Here is a 26,418-nt window from a genome sequence, read left to right as displayed (position 1 = left end):
AAAAAAAATGAACCATTCAAACGACTCATTATGCCTCATAGATTATACGTTGGGGTGTTAGCTTTCCAAAATGGGGTCACTTTGTGGGCATTTCCATTGTCCTGGTGCTCCAGGGCCTTCAAAACTGTAATAGGTGGTTGAGAAATAAGATGTGTAATTTATGCTCCTATAATGCCTGATGGTGCTATTTCAATATTGGGCCTCTGTATGTGGCCAGGCTGTGTAAAAGTCTCACACATTTGGTATCGTTATACTCAGGAGGAGTAGTAGAACGTATTTTGGTGTGTCATTTTTGCTATGTATATGCTATGTGTTGGAAATATCTTATAAATGGACAACTTTGCGTAAAAAAAATGCGTTTTCATTTTTTTTCCACATTTTCCCAAAACTTCTGGACAAAAAATGAACCATTCAAACGACTCATTATGCCTCATAGATTATACGTTGGGGTGTTAGCTTTCCAAAATGGGGTCACTTTGTGGGCATTTCCTTTGTCCTGGTGCTCCAGGGCCTTCAAAAGTGTAATAGGTGGTTGAGAAATGAAATGTGTAATTTATGCTCCTAGAACGCCTGATGGTGCTATTTCAATATTGGGCCTCTGTATGTGGCCAGGCTGTGTAAAAGTCTCACACATTTGGTATCGTTATACTCAGGAGGAGTAGTAGAACGTATTTTGCGGTGTCATTTTTGCTATGTACATGCTATGTGTTGGAAATATCTCATAAATGGACAACTTTGCGTAAAAAAATGCGTTTTCATTTTTTTTCCACATTTTCCCAAAACTTCTGGAAAAAAAATGAACCATTCAAACGACTCATTATGCCTCATAAATTATACGTTGGGGTGTTAGCTTTCCAAAATGGGGTCACTTTGTGGGCATTTCCATTGTCCTGGTGCTCCAGGGCCTTCAAAACTGTAATAGGTGGTTGAGAAATGAAATGTGTAATTTATGCTCCTAGAACGCCTGATGGTGCTATTTCAATATTGGGCCTCTGTATGTGGCCAGGCTGTGTAAAAGTCTCACACATTTGGTATCGTTATACTCAGGAGGAGTAGTAGAACGTATTTTGGGGTGTCATTTTTGCTATGTACATGCTATGTGTTGGAAATATCTTATAAATGGACAACTTTGCGTAAAAAAATGCGTTTTCATTTTTTTTCCACATTTTCCCAAAACTTCTGGAAAAAAAATGAACCATTCAAACGACTCATTATGCCTCATAGATTATACGTTGGGGTGTTAGCTTTCCAAAATGGGGTCACTTTGTGGGCATTTCCATTGTCCTGGTGCTCCAGGGCCTTCAAAACTGTAATAGGTGGTTGAGAAATGAAATGTGTAATTTATGCTCCTATAACGCCTGATGGTGCTATTTCAATATTGGGCCTCTGTATGTGGCCAGGCTGTGTAAAAGTCTCACACATTTGGTATCGTAATACTCAGAAGGAGTAGCAGAACGTATTTTGGGGTGTCATTTGTGGTATACACATGCCACGTGAGAGAAATAACCTATTACATTGAAAATTTTGTGAGGGAAAAAAAAATAAAAATCTTCATTTTGCAAAGAATTGTGGGAAAAAGATGACAACATCAAAAACCTCACCATGCATCTTAGTAAATACCTTGGAATGTCTACTTTCAAAAAAGGGGTCATTTGGGGGGTATTTGTACTTTCCTGACTTGTTCGGGTCGCAAGAAATGAGATAGGCCACCAGTACATCAGGTGTGATCAATTTTGTGCGATTCGCACCACAGCTTGGAGACTCTCTAACTTTCACAAAGACCAAATAATATCCACTAATTTGGGTTATTTTTACCAAAGATATGTAGCAGTATAAATTGTGGCCAAAATTTATGAAAAAAAAATTATAATTTGCAAAATTTTATCACAGAAACAAAGAAAAATGCTTTTTTTTTCAAAATTTTCGGTCTTTTTTCTTTTATAGCGCAAAAAATAAAAACCCCAGAGGTGATCAAATACCACCAAAAGAAAGCTCTATTTGTGGGAAAAAAAGGACACAAAATTCATTTGGGTACAATGTTGCATGACTGAGTAATTGTCGTTCAAAGTGTGAGAGCACCAAAAGCTGAAAATTGGTCTGGGCAGGAAGGGTGTTTAAGTGCCCAGTAAGCAAGTGGTTAATTTTTTATAATTATTATATACACAGTGCTTTGCAAAAGTATTCACTCCCCTGGCTTTTTACCCATTTTTTTACATTATAGCCTATAGTTCAATGCTTTTTTTTAATCTGAATTATATGTGATGGATCAGAACACAATAGTCTGAGTTGGCGAAGTAAAATTAGAAAAATGTATACATAAGACTATTTTTCATAAATAAAAAACTGATAATTGGCATGTGCATATGTATTCACGCCCTTTGTTATGAAGCCCATAAAAATCTCTGGTGCAACCAATTACCTTCAGAAGTCATATAATTAGTTAAATAATGCCCACCTGTGTGCAATCTAAGCCCACGTACACACGGTCGGAGATTTTGCCACCAAATCCGTCGGATTTTGTCCGTTGGATTTAGTCCGACGGATTGTGTCCAAAACTGTTGCATACACACGGTCGGGCCAAGTTGTCTGATTTAGCGGTTGCCAAGAATGCGGTGACGTAATCCGTGTACGGCGGGACTAGAAAAAGGAAGTTCAGCACCACGTCAGGCACCCTTTGAGGTCCTTCTGCTGATCTCGTCTTTTAGTAGAAGTTTGGTGAGAGACGATTCGCGCTTTTCAGATTAGTGATTCAGATCGCTACCGCTCTTCAGTTTGTGCTTGTCTTTGCGTATCTGATAATCAGTGCGTGCAGTCATTAAGTATTTGCTTCTCATTGTGGACTATATCTTGGTATAGTACTCTTTGAAAGGCATTTTTTATTGTCTGCTTGCTTCTGCTATTCAGGTCATCCTTTCAGGCCTTGCTGTTTATCGGTGCTTTCTGGTGTCCGTTCTGACCAGCCGACCGTTTTCCAAACATGTTTCGTCTACGTACTCATCGTACAGTTTGTGCTGTGCAGGGGTTCTTACTTTGACTTTGACACAAGCCCAGTCCATGAACAGGGAGGGGAGGAGTTTGTGGACCAAGAATTGGTTGCGCCAGCGTCACCAGTTCTCCCACATGCCTTTGCTCCGCGAGATCCGCGAAAATAATCCTGATCATTTCTGGATTTTTCTCAGGATGACAGACCCCGTTTTTCACTGTCTGCTGGCTTTTCTCACCCCTTATATCACCAAGCAGGATACCTGCATGCGGCAAGCCATCACTCCGGAGCTCATCGCCACGTTGCGCTACTTGGTGTCAGGGAGAAGCCTTCAGGACCTCAAGTTCTCTACAGGCATCTCCCCCCAGGCTCTGGGGATCATTATTCCAGAGACCTGTTCTGCCATCATTCAGCTCCTGCAGAAGGACTATATTATGCTAATATTTAGCCTTAAACATCACATTCTATGTATTTCATGATTGCTAATGTCTTGCATTTCTTTCCTCATTCCCTAATTACCATCATTGCAATATGCTCTAATTCATATGCTCTGCCCCTTTGTCCTCATGCAGATGTGCCTCACTAACTTCCCCACCATGCTCTTCTTGGCCCCTAAAACTATAGTCTAGTCCAGTGATGGCGAACCTTGGCACCCCAGATGTTTTTTAACTACATTTCCCATGATGTTCATGCACTCTGCAGTGTAGTGGAGCATCATGGGAAATGTAGTTTCAAAACATCAGGAGTGCCAAGGTTCGCCATCACTGGTCTAGTCACTTAACAATGTCTTTTGGCAGCTCCATAGTATTGCTTTACCCTAAACACCCCCTAAAATCTCTACAAATGTGATGTGTGTGCTTCAATTCATGCAAAGTGACCTTTTTTTGTTTTTTTTGGAGTTGTGCCAAACTCATTAGGAACCCCCCTCTCCCCAACTGCTAGCTCAGCTGATAGCAATCTTCTATCTGATGACTTGACCCAACCCAATACACACTCTAAATACCTTTATCATGATCACATTTATGGACAAATTCACCAAAGCATGTAGTGTAAGGGCCTGCCTCAATACTTTCAAATGCTATTTTTATTTTTAAACACATTAATTTTCTTGCTATGTAATAGCAGAATGTCAAAATGTCCTTCCATTTTGTTATTATGACACTTCTTACCTGTCCGGTGGGCTGCCAATAGTGTAAGTAAGGAGGGGCTTCACAAAGTATCACACATTATTTAGGCATTCAGCTCTCAATCAAGTGGAGAGCGTTACCTGTTCTAAACATCCCCCCTCATTTTTTAGCAAGGGCCCATCAGATGGGGGGGGGGGGGGGGGATATGACTCTCATAAGGGGACCTTATACTTTAGGCTTTAAATACTCATTTAAAAAAAGTTATACTAATTTTGCCAAAAAATGTGGGTGTCTAATCTGCATGCAATGTTGATTTGTCTAATTACTAGTTTTTTTTCTTGTGTCACTACACAGTGTCCTTCAACGCCACAGGAATGGCAGACTGTGGCCTCCCACTTTGCCATTTTTATTATAGTTGTGCCTTTTTCACCAACAGTGCAAACCCAAGTTCAGAGCGAGATGAGGGGACAGTCTCTTCTTCAGATAATCTTATTATGTTGTGGGTCTGCTACACACACACCTTCTTTTTGTAATTAATATATGTAGTGAATTACTGACCAAAATCATGCTAATTTTCAGCACCATGGCAGGAAAATGGCATGATTGTCCAAATTTACACATCACTGTGGGTGCTTTTTACTAAAGGCACATCCACTATGCACTACAAGTGCACTGCAAAAGTACACCTGAAACTGCACTTGGAGTGCAAAGTAGAGTTGCCTTTTTAAATCGCACTCCTTCTCAGCACAAACTCAAATTTGACTACAAATACATTTTAAGCCCAATGAAAAAGGAAGCCACACATTGTTGAGAATTCAACTTTTTAATACAAGCACATTCATATGTGCGTTTATTAAAGGTTTTTACAACAAACCAAGAGATTTTGGGTATCCAAAACAGAGTTTAATCATATTTTTTTTTTCTTGTTTTTTTTGTGTAAACAGGCATGTATCAAACCGTAAAATACAGAACACAGGAACTTACAAAGTTCAACTTGGAAAAGTGAAGACAATATCAGACATGAGTATGTACAAACTGGGCTGATATTGCCTTCATCACATGGGGTGGGACCCCTGAAAAATCCAAATTTGGAAGATGCACACAGTGTGTCAACATGTGCTAATTCCCATCATGGGGGATCAATGTACATGCTTTGGGGCTGCAACCCCTTCATCTCAGACACTTTCCACAAAACATGTAGATAGCGCATGTTTACACACTCTGTGCATCTTCAACATTTTTAATTATGCAAAATACAACATTTTTATGTTAAAAAGCAAAAATAAAACCCTATCTAGTTTTTTATTTTTGACACTCTCCCCAAAACATCAATGATGTTCTTCATTTTATTTTTAACATCATTGATGTTTTGTTGTACAATTTTTCCAAATCCCTATTGCACCCCATTATCTCCCCGATCAAGATCTGGGCACTTTCACTGGTAAAACGGGAATCTTCCTCCACATCACCTAGAAAACAAAGCAAACAAACACACCATGTAATCCAAATATGGTGATATACATTGATGAGCTTACCGGAAGCTGTGTTCTCCGACACTCACCTGTTGTGGTGACAATTTGTCCAACCTCCACGATCTCTACTTCCTCCTCCTCCTCCTGCTCCTGCTCCTCTGTTTCTTCTTTTGGAAGTTGCCATTCTTTTGGAGGGGTGTGGTCCCTGGTGTCCTCATGGTCCCTGGTGTCCTCATACTTGCCGAGTCTTCTCTCCCCTATGAGAATGTAAACAAAGATTAATTAGCACACAGAGGGCAGAAATAGGAATCTGAAACATTGCTTGGAAGTGTTGTACAATTGTGTTTTTGGGCCAAGTTACAAGGTGAGAACATTATTGGGGACACTTTGTTAAGCTGGAATACTTCCCTGCAGAACGATGTTTCATACGAACGAACGAAACCATGACCTTGAAAGTGGCCATTTTAAAATGCACAACATGAAATCAAAGCACATGGAGCATTTATGCAAGCAAGAATAATCATATGAACACACGAAAACTACTTACTTTTTTTAAGAACACGCTTGATCCTTAGGTACTGCTCGTGCTCCCTCAGTTTCAGGTCTGACCAGCATTTTCTCAGTTGATCCTTGGATCAGCGTACCCCAAAATTCTTCAGAAGACTCTTCACAACTTTATTCATAATCTTGGCCGTTCTGATATTTGGGTTTGGGTAAGGTCCATACTTCCCATCATAGTCGGTCCTGTTCAATATGTCGACTATCTCCAACATCTCTCCAAAAGACATATTTGAGGCCTTAAATCTTGTCTTCCTGGATCGGGACGTTTCAAGCTTCGGGCTTTTCTCACCCTCCTCCTCGTTAGTGGAACTATTAGTGCGCACCTGCGTTCTCTCCACCATGTGCTCTCCCCACTGCGCGAGAAGCGAAGGGGCGGGGAATAGTCTGTAAAGAACGTCAGGGGCGGGCGGAGTTTCACGCATGCGCACTGTATATAAAACGCAACACATGTGTATCGTCTGTACGATCTGGGAGGAGAGTGTGAGTCACGGACGCGGCGAACGTGGTAATGAAGGTAACATTTTTAACTTGGTGCTTCACTAGACTAGACTGCTTGTATCTAGGCCGATGTTGGGACAAGATTAGGAGGGATTTTAATTGCATTATTAGTATTTGAGGGTTTGTCTTGTGTTGTATCTTGCAGACAAAATGGATCCATTCAACAATGCCAACTTTATGGGGCTATTCATAGAACTGTACATGGAGATGCCCTGCCTGTGGCAGTTCCACAACAAGTTTTATAATGACAGATCAAAGAGGAACGCAGCACTGGAGAAACAGCTTGCTTTGTTGCAGATCAGGGTCCCCATGGCAGACATGACCTATCTGAATCGCAAAATTGTGGCCATGAAGCTTACATATTTCAGGGAGAGAAAGAAGCACCTGGAGTCCTTGAGAGCAGGAGATCCAGATGCTGTTTATTACCCCAGGATGGTGCACTTTGACAGGCTGCATTTTCTGGTAGACCAAGGGGTACCCAGGCCACCACTCAGGCCACCACTCTCCAGGCTTCCTCCAAGGCATCCTTCACCCCCAGCTGAGGCTTCTGATGTCCAACCTGGGCCTTCCAGGCAGCACCATGTGGTGGGGCCCAGCTTGAGACAGGTATTGCATTGTTGAACATATTTCTTGTGTTACATTTAATGATGTTAACTAGATGCTCTTATTGATCAGTAAGTTGAGATTTCTCCAAGTGGTTTACATCTCAATAGACAGTAGTGACCAAAAATGATTGGGACGGGAAAGAAAAATGCTGGTGTCAGAATGATAGTCTGTTCTATTTGGTAACATTCAATTAGCAAAAGCCAGGAGCACAAAATGGTGTGATTGATGATCAAAAAACTAAAACTATGTCCCCTTTTCATACACAGGATGACCTCAGTCGGGGGGAGGCTGTGGCAAGTGGCAGCCAGGAGGTCCACCAACGCCCTCCTTCTCCTGCCCCAGCTACAGGAGCCCAGCCACAGCCTGGAAGGATGCCTGGTGGGAAGTCCCAAAGGAAGACCAGAGAGTGATGGCCTGGGTTGAGTCTGGTGTACCAGAAGATGCAGCCTCTTGAAGATCCACATCCTGGGGACAGAAATGGCATCTGGATTTCCTGCTCTCTAGGACTTCGGGACCAGACTTCTCTCCCTGAGATATCTACTCCTCAGGCCACCAATTTTTTTATATCTCATTTAGTCATGTCTGCCCTGGAGGCCAAAGGCTGCACCAAAGTTAAGAAGTTTCTCCAGTGCTGCGTTCCTAGTTTTATTTTCTAGCAAACAAAATAATTATTTTTTTTCTTTGATTAAATACTTGTGTAATGTGTTTTCCTTCAAAAAGTACAGTTTATTTGTGAGCAGGCAGGTACATTTCCAAAATACAAAGTGAACTAAATAACAAGGGGTACCAACACTAAACAACCTCCTGTAGATTAAAAAAGAAAAAGAAAATATAAAAAATACAATAATGTTGTTGTTGTAAGTTTACACACAAAAAAATAAATAAAAAAAATAAGGAGAAATGAGCAAAGCGTCTTTAAAGGAGATTTTTAGGAAATCCCCCCCCCCCCCAAAACATCTCAAAAATAAAAAACAAAATCAAACATTGTGTAGATGTGACGCAAACTAAAATTGTATTGCTGAAATGGTTAAAAGAGTAATGAAATCTGTTCGGGAGAAGTGTGTGTGACTATGAGTATCAAAAGAAGTTCGTTCTTGCAGCATTGTTAAAGAACAAGAGAATGCGCTTGATGAATGAATTTTGAACATTGCAGCGTGACGGATGTGCTATATCGCTTACGAGCAGTAGTTTTACCTGAACGAGCGCTTCCGTGTCGGAATTTGAATGTGAGCATGCGTGGCACTTGGTCCGATCAAAATGCTCTACACATGATCAGATTAGGTCCGACCGGCCCAGTTGGTCGGGAAATATTTCCAACATGTTGGAAAATTGGGTCGGACGGAGATTCGGACGGAATCAGTCCAATGCATACCACACACAGTCGGATTATCTGACGACACGGTCCGATAAGACGCATTCCGACAGATTCTCCGACCGTGTGTACGCGGCATAAGTGTTACATGATCTGTTATTACATATACACACCATTTTGAAAGGCCCCAGAGGCTGCAACACCTAAGCAAGAGGCACCACTAACCAAACACTGCCATGAAGACCAAGGAAGTCTCCACACAAGTAAGGGACAATGTTGTTGAGAAGTACAAGTCTGGGTTAGGTTATAAAAAAATATCCAAATCTCTGATGATCCCTAGGAGCACCATCAAATCTATCATAACCAAATGGAAAGAACATGGCACAACAGCAAACCTGCCAAGAGACAGCTGCACAACAAAACTCACGGACCGGGCAAGGATGGCATCAGAGAGGCAGTACAGAGACCTAAGGTAACCCTGGAGGAGCTGCAGAGTTCCACAGCAGAGACTGGAGTGTCTGTACATAGGACGACAAAAACCTGTACGCTCTATAGAGTTGGGCTTTATAGCAGAGTGGCCAGAAGAAAGCCATTACTTTCAGTTTGAGAAACAGCATGTGGGAGACCCTCAAAATGTATGGAGGAAGATGCTCTGGTCTGATGAGACAAAAATTTTACTTTTTGGCCAAAGAAAAAGCTATGCCTGGCGCAAATCCAACACATCACATCACCCAAAGAACAACATCCCCACAGTGAAACATGGAGGTGACAGCATCATGCTGTGGGGATGTTTTTCAGCAGTCGGGACTGGGAAACTGGTCAGAGTTGAGGGAAAGATGTATGGTGCTAAATGCAGGGATATTCTTGAACAAAACCTGTACCACTCTGTGTATGATTTGGGGCTAGGACCGAGGTTCACCTTCCAGCAGGACAATGACCCCAAACACACCGCTAAAGCAACACTTGAGTGGTTTAAGGGGAAACATGTAAATGTTTTGGAATGGCCTAGTCAAAGCCCAGATCTCAATCCAATAGAAAATCTGTGGTCAGACTTAAAGATTGCTGTTCACAGTGCAAACCATCCAACTTGAAGGAACTGGAGCAGTTTTGCAAGGAGGAATGGGGCAAAAAACCCAGTGGCATGCTCAAAGCGACTTGGAGCTGTGATAGCCGCAAAAGGTGGCTCTACAAAGTATTGACTTTAGGGCGGTGAATAGTTATGCACATTGACTTTTTCTGTTATTTTGTCCTATTTGTTGTTTGCCTCACAATGAAAAAAAAATAAAAAATCTTCAAAGTTGTGGGCATGTTCTGTAAATTAAACAATGCAAATCCTCAAACATTCCATGTTTATTCCAGGTTGTGAGGCAACAAAACACAACATGCCAAGGGAGATGAATACTTTTGCAAGGCACTGTATATATTTTTCAATATTTGGGTATTTATTCATATGCATTATCTGCTTTTGAACTTTCATACTGATGTTTTTTATATTATTAGTTGATAGATTTTTGTTATAGTGAACGGAAATTTCTTGAGCCCTGAAATGCTCTAGCTAATGTATTTCTGCTGGCTGTTACTGCTAAGAATAAAGATATATGGAAAAAATGGGAGTCGGACCAAAGATGGTACAATGGATTAAAACACTATATCATCACCCCACAGCAACTATAAAGATTAATGGGACACCCTCCCCTCCCTTCGAGATGAAAAATGGGACTAGACGAGGGTGCCCATTATCACTCCTCTTATTTGTGATATCGCTGGAACCATTGTTCTCTACGATTCAAAACGACTCAGAAATAATGGGAATCAAGGTTGGGAATGATGTTCATAAACTGGTTGCTTTCGCAGATGACATATTGTTCTATATTAGTAAACCTAGAAATACAATGCCAACGTTAATTAAGGCCTTGGAATATTATGGGGAATTGTCAATTTTTAAAATAAACCAAGCAAAATCCGAAATTCTAAATATCAATGTTAGTAAACAAGAAGTACAGCAGCTCCAAAAGGAATGTAAATTTTCATGGGGGAAAGAATTGAAATATTTAGGAATAAAATTAGCTACTAAATGAAATCAAAACTGAAATTAAAAGACTAACCAACAGATCACTTTCTTGGTTGGGACGTATAAATGCGTTAAAGATGTTCATACTACTAAAGATCCTTTATAAATCTCAGATGATGCCGATTGAATTATCTGCCTGTTTCTTTTCAAAGCTGAAATCCCTGTTGATAAACTATGTGTGGAACAACAAAAAACCAAGGATTTCCTTTTCAATATTAAAACAGGGAAAAAAACGTGGGGGGTTAGTGGTTCCAGATATCCAAAAATATTATAAGTCAATAGTGTTGTCGAGAATTGTTGAATGGGTAGGGGAAGAAGAAAGGGAAAAAAGGTGGGTGAATTTAGAATGCACATATAGTAAGGCACAACTTGGCAAGGTAGTATGTAACCCTCCAAAACACTGGACACTAGATCCGAATACAAATGAAATGACACGAAATGCACTTAAGATTTGGGAGGGGATTTATAAAAAAATGAAATGGTCACTATAACTCACCGTTAATAGCACTGAAGGACAATAAATATTTCCCACCAGGAAGTGGGATAATAGGAGGGAATTGGATGAAAAAAGATAAAATAAAAATAAAGGATATAGTTAAAGAGGGAAAACTCATACCATATAGAGCATGGGTCTTCAAACTACGGCCCTCCAGTTGTTTAGGAACTACAATTCCCATCATGCCTAGCCATGTCTGTGAATGTCAGAGTTTTACAATATCTCATGGGATGTGTAGTTTCGCAACAGCTGGAGGGCCGTAGTTTGAGGATCCCTGATATAGAGACTTGAAACATAAGGGATTAATGGTAGTTGATGAAATTATTAGCATTAGAGGACTTGAGGTAATGAGGAGCACAAACTCGCAGCGTTCGCAGATGACGAGCTTTTTTACATCAGTGACCCCGGGAATACTATGCCCAATTTGTTGAAAAGTCTGGAAAAATATGGGGAAATCTCAAACTTCAAAATAAACTTAGCAAAATCTGAAATATTAAACATTAACTTGAAAAAAGAGGAAAGGAGAATATTGCAGCAGAAATATGGGTTCCCGTGGAGGAAGGAGTTAAAATATCTAGGAATTAAGCTAGCAAATTCCATAAATAAGATTTATAAAATAAACTATATCCCCTTATTAAACGAGATTAAAAAAGATAGTAAAGAGAAGATAAATAGGCCCCTCTCGTGGCTAGGGCATGTAAACACGTTCAAAATGACGATCCTACCTAAGATAGCGTACAAGTTCCAAATGCTCCCCATCCCCTTACCGCAAGTATTCTTTAAGAAAATAATGATGATGAACTTTATATGAAAAATAGGAGACCTAGAGTCACCTACTCTGTATTAAAGCACGATAAAAACATGGAGTTTTAGCAGTCCCTGACTTACAAAAATATTATAATGCCGTGGTATTGTCCCGGATTCCGGAATGGGTTAAAGAAAAAAAAAAAAAGGTGGGTTAGTATAGAAAAAGCACTTAGTAAGGTTAGGTTAAACACTATAATATGGAATCCCCCCAAAGTGAGAGCACTAGATAACTATACTCATATAATGACATGTAACACATTTAATATATGGGATAAAGTATATAAAAAATGTATTGGGAAATATAATTTGCCACTGATAGGATTATTTTAAAATGACTATTTCGCACCAGGGAAAAAATCGATAGGTCGAGGGTGGTTAAAAGATGAGAAGGCACATTTGAGGGATGTGATAAGAGGGGGTCAAGTCTTACCACTAGATGAAATTAAAAAAAAAGGGAATTTAGGAAAATTTATTAATGGCGGTATTTACAGTTATGCCATTTTGTAAAAAATTTACCTCAGCCTATGAGAACAAATGAGGAATTGAAGCCCTTGGAAAGATTATGCATGTTAGAAAACACCAAGAACATGATATCAAAAATGTATCATTTACTTTTAAAGATGAATGAACTGGAGACTCCGCCATTCATGAATAAATGGGAAAGAGACTTAGGCACACATATGGAAAGGGATATTAAAAAGAAAATATTGATACTAACCCACAGCTCGATAGTTGATAGTGGCACTGCAGAGATGAACTATAAGTGTTTATCGAGATGGTATGCCACCCCTTTTAAAAGAGTAAATTTCAAGGGGAAATCTCAGCAGATTGCTGGAGAGGGTGCGACGCAGTAGGTAGTATGGGTCATCTATGGTGGGGCTGCCCTATTATTAAAGAATACTGGGAAAAAAATCTCCAGATATATTAGAGAAATCACTAAAAAGAAGATAGAGATTGATCCATGGGTCATTTTGCTGCATGGAACAAAGGAGGGCATTGAACAATACAAAGACTCTCTGGTGCCTCACCTTTTAAATGCAGCAAAGAGACTCATACCCAAAAAATGGAGAGTGCCAGAGAGTCCAACCGAATGGGAATGGGTAGACGCAGTTGAGGGAACCTATAGAATGGAATGCATGAAGCAACATTTGGAAGAAAGAAATGAAGGGATAAGAGGAAAGTGGGAGTGTTGGAGGAATTTCAAAAGATCTTGGTACTATGCCGAAATTATAAGGTCACAGGAAATTGATAAATAAAGAACTAACATCACAAGACAAAGGAGCTAGATGGCCGCTCAGAGGTGGGGGGGAGGGAATAATGGAGGGGAGTGGGGGGGAGGGAAGGGGGGGATAGGGAAGGAAGGGGGTGGGGGAAAAGGAAAAAAAAAAGTTTGTTTTAATATATATATGAATAAACAATAATATGTTTTAATAATACTTCCCCCCTTACATTTGGGGAATATAAGTCCACAAGGGACATCAAGGTAACCTGGGTCTCTGGAGTTTGAAACACTGAGGTAGCAAGAAAAAGAAAAAAAATGAAAAAAAATGGTAGTTGATGAATAGCGGTATCTGCAGCTGGCCCATTTCATCAGAAGTTTGCCTCAACCAATAAGATCTGAAGATGAGCTGACTATGCTGGAGCGATTATGTACAACAGATAATTTTAAAGGCATTATTTTCTAGGATATATAGGCTTTTGATGTGGGTTGACGAGCTGGAGATCCCGCCATATGTTAAAAAATGGGAAAATTAATTAGGAACACAGAGAGATAAAGAAACAATAGGTAAAATATTTAAATTAACGCACAGTTCAGCAATTGATAGTAAAACCGCCGAGATGAACTAAAAATGCTTAACTAGATGGTATTCTACCCCAGATAAGATTGCTAGATATCAACAGGGAAAATCAGCGGAGTGCTGGCGAGGATGTAAAGATAAAGGAACAATGGCACATCTATGGTGGAGTTGCCCAAAAATTAGAACATTTTGGCGAAAGATTTTACAAAAGGTAAAAGAAATAACTAAAATAACAGTGAAAGCAGATCCTTGGATAGTACTTTTTCATGGTATAGAAGGGGGGGGGGTAAAACAATATCAAGCGACAATAATCCCAAATATTTATTATGGAAACCCTAAATATAAGCAATGGTAATACAAGTGATGTATTAATAAGAAAATGGAAATGTTGGAAAGATTTTTAGAAATTTGGAGCTATGCAGAACTACTAAGAGCTTAAAGACCTATATGGGAATTGGGAAAGGGTAGGGGAAAAACACTGACATGGGGAGGGAGGGGGGGGGATAAGGGGAGGTGTATGAGGGGGAGGGAAAAATAAGGGTGAGGTTTGTGAAATATACGATATGTAATAATCCCCTTTATATTAATAAGGAAATAATATTTAAAAAGGAATGAGAAAAGGGGAAAAAAAGACATAAGAGTAATAATTATGCTACGATGATGTGAAGACGAAAAGAGACAGTAATGAACGGAAAGTTGATTCGAGTCTCTCTAGAGAATTCGCTGAGGTGGCAAAAAGAAAAAAAAGAAAGAAAAAAAAAGAATAAAGATATATGTACTTTATGTGAATGAAAATGATTTATACAGTTTTAGTTTCATAACAAGTGGGGCTTATTCATTTAACTACTTCCAGTATGGGCCAATTCTGACACTTCTCTCACACTGTACATGCTTTTTTTTTTATAGAACATTAATTAGAACCTCCAAACATTATATATTTTCTGAAAGCAGAGGTCCTGGAGATGGTGGTTGTTGCGATTTTGCCCAATATTTGCACAGCCGTTTATCAAATGCCCTTACTCTGGTGTTCGCAGTGATGCCTCACATGTGTGGTAAGTCATCAATTACATAAGCATATGGAACATGAGCATGGGGGTATAGGGGTGCTTTAATATTTTTTTTATTATTTACATTTTTTACAGTGTTTTTTTTTTAATGGACTAACTTTACTGCTATCACAAGGGATGAATAACATCCCTTGTGATAGCATTGGCAGGGAAAGGTCTGGGGTCTATTGGACCTCTAATTTTTTCTCTACCCTCAAAAAATCTGATCAAACTGGTAACAACTAGTAAACAAATAACTGAAACCAGAATGGACGTAAAATACACTTTGCTTCCAGCTTAATTTATCACAGAGGAGGGGACGCAAGGATGTTCCTTCTCATCTGTCTGCAGCCGGCCCTACATAGTGTAGCAGTCCTGACACAAGAGAGCCTGGGATTGGCAGCTGGCTGTGGTGGGAGGAGGCCCCTTTCTGTACCTTGTAAAAGTGATTGGCTGACTGTAGAGCCATTTTGATCACTTTTACAGAAAAGATTATCACCAGTTCTAATAAATTATAACCACCCATTCCCTATGACATACAGGTACATCCTAGGGATGGGAAATGGTTAAATGCTGTTTTTCTATGTGCTTGTGAAATTATGTAAGAAATTTTGTCATACTTGAACCATTCTGGAAAGTGTATTTGAACATTTATTTTTTATAGCTGTACCAGTAGGGGCTGCTCACGTAGATAGGCTGCCATTTTTTTGCACACACTGGAAATTATTTACTATCAGGGTGAGTGTGTGTGTGTGGGGAGGAGGGGCATTGTAATTGCTCAAGTGATGCTGCCATTGTATCTTGACAATTGCAGAAACTGTAGGGCTACTAGCTGTGCTAATGACTCTTCCTGCTGCTATTCCCATACGACTTCTGCTCAATGCCATCTAAAGATCTTGAATTGGTTGTGTCTATTTCAAATTATGCAGATAAACCTGGGTGGAGAAAGCTAGGGTTTGTCCAGGGCATAGTGATAGTAGTGAATAAAGAGCACCATATGAATTGTCATGCTTCATTCCTAAGAGTGTTGTGTTGATACTGTGCACAGATGGTAGGAAAGGCTCATCTCTATTCCTCTATTGCATTTATTTGTCATGTTACCATAAAATTCAATGATACTATAATGAGTTACTTGGAAGGTCTATTTTTATTTCTTGAAATCAAACAGTGAAGTGTACCGTATAAAGCTAATGCTATATACAGTTTATACAGCACTTCCAATGGGTGCATCTCTTAATTTAGCAAATAGTTTGTTTAGACTAGCTTTGTCCATTTGAACTATTTAAAGCTATTTAAACCTATAATAATGCTTTAATATATTATAACTTTTGAAAATAATAATATGTTTAACCCAAAAACAACCAGCAAGCACAAAAATATTCTTATGTATATATGTATATATATATATATATATATATATATATATATATATATATATATATATATAAAACCATATATTCACTTTTTCACTGGTGCTGGAATTATCATCACAGAAGATTTTGAATAAACACACTTAAAAATGTTACATATTCACTAACCCTGGTAGCAGCATGAAGTTTAAATGATCTGCGCGGTCTCTTTCTGCTTTGTACAGCTGTGTGCGTTCCTCCACTAAATGCTCCAAGTTTCTGGAGTACATTTGAAGCCGCCTTATTAAGGTGTCCATGTAACTTTCATTGGTCTGATTATGGAAGTTGCTGCATGCAGAAAATAATTGCAATATTGTTAAATTAGAAAAAAAATCATCATAAAATACCTACAACGGAAGTTTTTGGTAACCATCCATAACAGAATTGGCCTCTGTAAAAAAATAAAAAGAAAGAAAGAACAACATCATCAGCAATACACCCTTCTATTCTAAAAGGACTTTTAAGTATTAAATGTTTTAGAAAACATTTTAAAATAGAACTTTAGTTTTAAACATATATAGCACATAGCACCTGGAAGCAGTGGTGTAACTAGAACCTTCAGGGCCCCGATGCAGGAAACCATGGAGACCCCCCCCCCCCCCCCGGACAGGGCTCTTTTCTCCGAGCCCGATGGTGGAACACCAGGGCCCAGTCCCAAGTGGGTGGCCCCATATAAAGGAACCGATTTAAAAAACATCAATTACAGCCACTGTGCCCATCAAACGCCACCACTGTACCATCAAATGTCACCACTGTGCCCATCAAACTCTGCCGCTGTGCCCATCAAATGCTGCCACTGTGCCCATCAAATGCCGCCACTGTGCACATCAAATGCCGCCACTGTGCACATCAAATGCTGTTGGTGTGCCCATCAAATGCTGCCACTGTGAATCCCCACCACCCGCTTGCTGTCTGCCTGCCACTTCCCCTTTCTTGGTGGGGCAGCGGGTAACGGCCATGAGCGGGGTCCTCCATGCATCTCCTGCCATCCTCATTTCCTGTCCTCTCCTCCTGATAGGCGTCCAATAGCTGCGCCTATCGTTTCAGCCAATCAGGTGATGGGTAACAGACCCGCACACCTGATTGGTGGAGAGGCAGTTCAGTGTTAGGAAAGTGAATATTAATTCACTTTTCTAACACACCTGGGTAGACTGTGAGCGTCAAGCATGGTCCTCGCAGTTCACCTATTTTGAAGCATATTAGAACCCATGGCTCTAATCAGGTGCTGCAAAAACACCCCCCGCCGCTGTAATTCAGGCGCCCGGCACCCCAAAAGGGACCAGACACCTAAATATGGGGGTGCCAGCGGTGGCCATGGATAGATTCATGCTATGCTATGCATGAATCTATCCATTGGTCATAGAGGGGGTGGCTGGAGAGAGGGGGCGGCACCTGTGCACCCTTTTGGATACACCGCTACTGATAAACACATGCACATTCACATACATACATATGCATACATGCACACTCACATACATGCGCACACACACATGCATACATACACATACATATATGAACACACACACACACACATACAAGCATGCTCTGACACACACACACACACACACACACAAGCATTCTCACACACACAAACACATGCTCACACACACACACATACAAGCATGCTCACACATACAAGCATGCTCACACATACAAGCATGCTCACACGCACACATACAAGCATGCTCACACACACACACACATACAAGCATGCTCACACACACACACACACACACACACACACACACACACACACAAGCATGCTCACACACACACACACAAGCATGCTCACACACACACACACAAGCATGCTCACACACATGCACATACAAGCATGCTCACACACACACACACATACAAGCATGCTCACACACACACGCATGCTCACACACACACAAGCATGCTCACACACACACACAAGAATGCTCTCACACACACAATCATGCTCACACACACATACAAGCATGCTCACACACACACATACAAGCATGCTCACACACACATGCTCACACACACACGCACATACAAACATGCTCACACACACACCCACACATACCCACACATACATGCTCACACACACACACACACACACATACAAGCATGCTCACACACACACATACAAGCATGCTCGCACACACACATACAAGCATGCTCACACACACATACAAGCATGCTCACACACACACATACAAGCATGCTCACACACACATGCTCACACACACACGCACATACAAACATGCTCACACACACACACCCACACATACATGCTCACACACACACACACACACACATACAAGCATGCTCACACACACACATACAAGCATGCTCGCACACACACATACAAGCATGCTCACACACACATACAAGCATGCTCACACACACACACATACAAGCATGCTCACATACACATGCACATACAAGCATGCACACACACACACACACATTCACATACATACATATGCATACATGCACACTCACATACATGCGCACACACACATGCATACATACACATACATATATGAACACACACACACACACAAGCATGCTCACACACACAAACACATGCTCACACACACACACATACAAGCATGCTCACACATACAAGCATGCTCACACGCACACATACAAGCATGCTCACACACACACACACACATACAAGCATGCTCACACACACACACACACACACACACACATACAAGCATGCTCACACACACACACACACACACACACACACACACACAAGCATTCTCACACACACAAACACATGCTCACACACACACACATACAAGCATGCTCACACATACAAGCATGCTCACACATACAAGCATGCTCACACGCACACATACAAGCATGCTCACACACACACACACATACAAGCATGCTCACACACACACACACACACACACACACACACAAGCATGCTCACACACACACACACAAGCATGCTCACACACACACACACAAGCATGCTCACACACATGCACATACAAGCATGCTCACACACACACACACATACAAGCATGCTCACACACACACGCATGCTCACACACACACAAGCATGCTCACACACACACACAAGAATGCTCTCACACACACAATCATGCTCACACACACATACAAGCATGCTCACACACACACATACAAGCATGCTCACACACACATGCTCACACACACACGCACATACAAACATGCTCACACACACACCCACACATACCCACACATACATGCTCACACACACACACACACACACACATACAAGCATGCTCACACACACACATACAAGCATGCTCGCACACACACATACAAGCATGCTCACACACACATACAAGCATGCTCACACACACACATACAAGCATGCTCACACACACATGCTCACACACACACGCACATACAAACATGCTCACACACACACACACACACACACACACACATACAAGCATGCTCACACACACACATACAAGCATGCTCGCACACACACATACAAGCATGCTCACACACACATACAAGCATGCTCACACACACACACATACAAGCATGCTCACATACACATGCACATACAAGCATGCACACACACACACACACATTCACATACATACATATGCATACATGCACACTCACATACATGCGCACACACACATGCATACATACACATACATATATGAACACACACACACACACAAGCATGCTCACACACACAAACACATGCTCACACACACACACATACAAGCATGCTCACACATACAAGCATGCTCACACGCACACATACAAGCATGCTCACACACACACACACACATACAAGCATGCTCACACACACACACACACACACACACACATACACAAGCATGCTCACACACACACACACAAGCATGCTCACACACACACACACACACACACACACACACACACACACACAAGCATGCTCACACACATGCACATACAAGCATGCTCACACACACACACACATACAAGCATGCTCACACACACACACACACACAAGCATGCTCACACACACACACAAGCATGCTCACACACACACAAGAATGCTCTCACACACACAATCATGCTCACACACACATACAAGCATGCTCACACACACATACAAGCATGCTCACACACACATGCTCACACACACACGCACATACAAACATGCTCACACACACACACCCACACATACCCACGCATACATGCTCACACACACACACACACACACACACACACATACAAGCATGCTCACACACACACATACAAGCATGCTCGCACACACACATACAAGCATGCTCACACACACATACAAGCATGCTCACACACACATACAAGCATGCTCACACACACACATACAAGCATGCTCACACACACATACAAGCATGCTCACATACACATGCACATACAAGCATGCACACACACACACACACACACATGCATGCTCTCACACACACACACACAAGCATACTCACACACACACACACACACACACACACACACACACACACACACACAAGCATGCTCACACACACACATACAAGCATGCTCACACACACACATACAAGCATGCTCACACACACACACACACAAGCATGCTCACACACACACACACACACACACAAGCATGCTCACACACACACACAAGCATACTCACACACACACACACACACACACACACACACACACACACACACACACACACACACACACACACATACAAGCATGCTCACACACACATACACACAAGCATGCTCACACACACGCACATACAAGCATGCTCACACACACAAACACACACACACACATACAAGCCTGCTCACACGCACACATACAAGCATGCTCACACACACACACAATCATGCTCACACACACACACACACAAGCATGCTCACACACACACATATAAGCATGCTCACACACACATACAAGCATGTTCACACACATATACAAGCATGCTCACACACACACACACACAAGCATGCTCACACACACACATACACGTATGCTCACATGCACACATACAAGCATGCTCACACACACATACAAGCATGCTCACACACACATACAAGAATGCTCACACACACACACAAGCATGCTCACACACACATGCACATACAAGCATGCTCACACACACACATACATGCATGCACATACAAGCATGCTCACACACACATATATGCATGCTCACACACACTCTCACACATACAAGCATGCTCACACACACACATACAAGCATGCTCACACACACACACACACACACACACACACACACACATACATGCTCACACACACATAAATGCATGCTCACACACACACACATATAAACACAAATACAGTAGCTAGTCTTAAGCCGCGTACACACGGGCGGATTGTATGGCCTACTTAGTCCGTCATACAATCCGACGGACAGTCCGTCCTACTTTTGAATGAACGGACTTGACCACACACGGATGCACAAACAGTCCGTCGAAAGCTTGCGCGATGACGTGTACAGCACGTATGACGGGACTAGAAATAGGAAGTCCAATACACAGCAATGCAACCTTTCGCCATGTAAATCCTTTCTGAGCATGCGCCATTCTTAGTCCGTCGAACTAGCCTACTGACGAGCGGATTGTCCGCTGAAACCAAAGTATGACGGACAGTATTACGGAAATTCCGAAATACTTAGTACGCCAGACTGCACGCTGAAAAAGTCCGCTGAAGCCCACACACGAGCGGACTGTCCGCTGAAATGTGTTTCGACGGACTAAGTTGGCCATACAGTCCGCCCGTGTGTACGCGGCTTTATAAAAAAAAAACGGCAGACATTTACCTTGGCTCTTCCTGCCGGGTACTGCACTGTAGGGGGAGACAAAGAGCACACGCTGTGCTTTCACTTTACCCTAATGTGAGAAGCTCCCTGCATAGTGCCGATTTCAGTTCGGCTGATGATCGGGGAGCTCCTCTCAGCCTCCCCTCCTATGGAAGAGTACAGGGGACCCTCAAGGGCCCCCTGCAGCAAGGGGCCCAGTCGCCATGGCGATCTTGGCGACCCCTATAATTCCGCCACTGCCTGGAAGACGTTTCATCTGCCCCCTTACTGGATGAAAGCCCTGATGTAGCACTGACATTGGTGTTAATAATATATATATATTTTATTATGTACACTCACACACATATAGTAAGTGGGACACTTGTGTATAATTAATATCGGTGCCAGTGCTTTGCTAAACAATACAGTCTAAATACAGAAGGCATGTGTATTCTTACTTGAATCTTGGTGTGCTGTGTGCATTTCTTCCAGAATATTTCTGTCTACAACAGAAACAACTCTTGAACATTGCCTCTGTGTAGGACTTACTGTAATAAAACTGGTAACAGCTTCTATCTCTCTCCTTGTGCAGGGTTATTGTATATGTGTCCGCCCTCCTATAGCTTTCCATGCCTCTGCTGTGTTTACAGACTAAGTGGAGCACAGTTATGATGTGACAATTACTTCCCCATGGCATCGGAGGGGGGCGGGGTCGCCTGTTTACGTCCCGGATGGCCCTGCCCTCAGCTGTATAACAGCTGTCACCAAGAAGAAGTGTCACTCAGCGGGAGCCTCCCATGTCGGCGGAACTGCATTTTTTTTTCTTTTTCGGTCCTTCGGGTTGCGTGAATTTACATCGCTGGACATTTTTATTTTTTTTATTTTTTTAATAAAAGACTAGTCCCAAGCTGTCGCTTGTCTTTTTTATCATGTTTGGCACTTTTTTTGTGAAATGGTAGGGGTACAATGTACCCAGTTACCAATTCACATAGGAGGGCCGGGATCTGGGGGTCCCCTTGTTAAAGGTGCCTTCCAGATTCCGATAAGCCCCCTGTCCACATACCCCCACAACCACCAGGCAAGGGGACAAGGTGCTTTGGGGTCAGACCTCCCCATGTTGATGGCATGTGGCCCGGTTTGGCGGTCTCTCGCCCCCCCCCCCCTTTTCCTGTGGCTTGCCGGGTTGCGTGCTTGGATAAGGGTCTGGTATGGATTTTGAGGGGACCACATGCCATTTTCTTTTTAATTTTGGCGCAGGGTTCCCCTTAGGTCAATACCAGATTCGGGTCTGGTATGGATTTTGGGGGGTCCCCTATGCCTTTTTGTTTTAATTTGGCTCAGGGTTCCCCTTAATTTCCATACCAGACCTGAAGGGCCTGGTGTGGATTTTGGGGGTACCACCACCCAATTTTTTTAAAATGTTTTGGTTTGGGGTTCTCCTTAATATTCATGCCAGACCCAAGGGGCCTGGTAATGGACCTGGGGGGGGGGGGGACCCATGCCATTTTATTGCTGAGACCCGACAATTCATTACAGCCGTGATCAGTTTTTCCTTTAGAAATGTCATTTTGCTACTGTACTGTTCTAAACAAGGGGAAATGCGGTACTTTACAGGCTACTATAGACACCCATGAGTTTTAAAGAATTATTTCATTTTTATTGTTTCACTTTAAACATTAAAAAAAAAATCACTGCTCCTGAAAAAACATCAGTTTTTAAAAAATAAATTTGCATTGATACATGTGCCCTGGGGCAGGACCCAGGTCCCCAAACACTTTTCATGACAATAACTTGCATATAAGCCTTTAAAATTAGCACTTTTGGTTTTTCAGATTAGTGTCCCACAGACGTTAATAGTGACCCGCGGCTTTCAAATTTGCCACGAACACCGCATAATGTTCGTTGTTCGAACAACCAAAGTTCGGCCGAACTTATGCTTGGTCCAAACCGTTCGCCCATCCCTAATCCTAAGCCAAAATTGTATATTTGCAATTATTGATACAGAAAGTTCCACTGACAGCCTAATGCCGTGTACACACGAGCGGAATTTCTGACAGAAAAAGTCAGACGGGAGCTTTTCATCGTATATTCCGATCGTGTGTATGCCCCATCTGACTTTTTATGTCGAAAATTCTGACAGACCTAGAAATGGAACATGTTCTAAATATTTCCAACAGAGCCAATTCCTATCAGGAAAACCACCTGTCTCTATGCTATTCCGATGGACCAAGAACAACTCATGAAGCAAGTATAAGACAGAATCGCTTGGTGTGGTAAAACTAGCGTTCGTAATAGAGCTAGCACATTTCTCATGCAGCAAATTCTGTGATCTTTCAATGCAGTGCATTCTTTTCTTCTTTATTATGCTAGAAGGATGTTGTTTTGCTGCTCATATTCACACAGAGTTCACACAGAGTTCTCACAAACTTATTTCTTGATTATTTCTCCTGATTTCATGAATAATGTTGTATTTTTTAAAAGCCCGATCTCCATAATAATGTTTACAATTATTTTTTTTATAGTCATCTTTTTTTTATTTCATCAAGATCTCCTTTTTTTGGATTATTGAAAAGTTATTTTCTAGTGATCTCCATATATATTTTTTTTTGTGTGTCAAGTTTTCACAATAACATTATTATCTTGTATTTTTTATTAACCTCAAGGAGGTTTGTGTCCCTTGTTAATTTGACATTGTCTTTTAGAAAAGTACCTGCCTACTCACAAACTGTCCTATTTGAATAAAAACACATACCGTATATACTCGAGTATAGGCCGACCCGAATATAAGCCGAGGCCCCCAATTTACCCCCAAAAAAACTGGCAAACTTATTGACTCGTGTATAAGCCGAGGGTGAGACATGCCTGTCCATCCCTGTGTGTGTGTCCGTCCATCCCTGTGTGTCCGTCCATCCCTGTGTGTCCGTCCATCCCTGTGTGTCCGTCCATCCCTGTGTGTCCGTCCATCCATCCCTGTGTGTGTGTGTGTCCATCCATCCATCCATCCCTGTGTGTGTGTGTCTCCATCCATCCATCCATCCATCCCTGTGTGTGTGTGTCTCCATCCATCCATCCATCCATCCATCCCTGTGTGTGTGTGTCTCCATCCATCCATCCATCCATCCCTGTGTGTGTCTCCATCCGTGTGTGTGTGTGTGTGTGTGTGTGTGTGTGTGTGTGTGTGTGTGTGTGTGTGTGTCCAGCCTACCTTTGTCCCGAGCCTCCGTCCCGTGCCTTGCCTCCTTGCCTCCGTCCCGTGCCGGGCCTTGCCTCCTTGCATCCGTCCCGTGTCGTGCCTTGCCTTGCCCCCGTCCCGTCCCGTCCCGTGCCGTGCCGTCCCGTGCCCTCTTCGTCGGCGGCCATTGTAAGTTCAAAAGCTGCGCCGCCGCCTTCGCCTGTGATAGGCGGAACACTGAATTTCCCAGCAGCCTGTGTTCCGCCTATCACAGACGTCGTATCATCCTCGTCCGTAGTACGAGGATGATACGACGTCCGTGATAGGCGGAACACAGGCTGCTGGGAAATTCAGTGTTCCGCCTATCACAGGCGAAGGCGGAGCCGGAGGCGCGGCTTTTGAATAGAATGGCCGCTGTCTGTCTGCTCGACACGCTGATCGAGCGGGCAGACAGCGATGACTCGAGTATAAGCCGAGGGGGGCACTTTCAGCCTCAAAAAAGAGGCTGAAAATCTCGGCTTATACTCGAGTATATACGGTAGGCAAGTATTTTCAGAAAATAAAATCTCCATTTATTCTGGGTAACAAAATAAAGAGGGAGGCAGCGCTGGAGAAACTTTTGGAATTTGCAAAGCCTTTTGGCTCCCAGGGCACACATCAAGTCTGTGGAAAATAAAATTGTTAGCTTGAGGAGTCCATATAATTTGGAGCACAATCTGGTCCAGGACTCCCAGAGATCAGGACCAGCAGGAGCTGACATATATGTCCCCAGGCTGTGGTACTACACCAGCTTGCATCTTCTGTCAGACCAGACTTAAGCCAGGTCATCACTTTCTTCTCTTCGCTGCAGCCTTCCCTCCACGCTTCCCTACAGCCTTCCTTGGAGGCTGTGGCTCTGGTGGTTGACTTGTGGCAGGAGGAGGAGGATGGGCAAGCTCATATATGTGGCTGTTCTCAGTCAGCTGGCCCCTCAACTCCTTCTGAAGGGCCTCAACAATAATTCCTTCACAGAGGAGGCATTGGCCCTCCTCCAATTTCAGCAATCTAGTTGCTAGATAGCAGCCATATGCCTCTTCAGCATCGGGGTGGCTCCTGAGGACATCACTTGCTTTCCCAATGAGGCCCAGTGCTACCTCCTCCTCCATCATCCCCTTTCTGGGCCTTTTGGTTGTAAGGCAGAGGGGAGGCACCTGTGATTGGGTGAGGCTCCTACTGGGCCTGCTCACCTTCTGGCTGACACTGGGCCTGCCCTCCTCCTGGCTGACACTGGTCACGGCCTCCTC

The 26,418-nt window shown here is 42.4% G+C and overlaps 1 protein-coding gene across 1 annotated transcript in view; it reads right to left on the bottom strand.

Moving 5' to 3' along the window:
- The window catches only part of GUCY2C (guanylate cyclase 2C), a 1,344,189-nt gene that overhangs the window by 495,284 nt on the left and 822,487 nt on the right, over positions 1-26,418 (bottom strand). Inside the window, exon 21 of the mRNA XM_077452503.1 lies at positions 16,317-16,475. Coding sequence (XP_077308629.1) covers positions 16,317-16,475 — 159 coding nt within the window. The remainder of the gene's footprint in view (positions 1-16,316; positions 16,476-26,418) is intronic.

The sequence above is a fragment of the Lithobates pipiens genome, unplaced genomic scaffold (assembly GCF_037356315.1).
Source record: "Lithobates pipiens isolate NorthernLeopardFrog02 unplaced genomic scaffold, aLitPip1_a1.2 Scaffold_23, whole genome shotgun sequence".
NCBI lineage: Eukaryota > Metazoa > Chordata > Amphibia > Anura > Ranidae > Lithobates > Lithobates pipiens.
The sequence above is the reverse complement of the archived record's forward strand: the minus strand, read 5'-3'. Positions and strand labels throughout refer to the sequence as shown.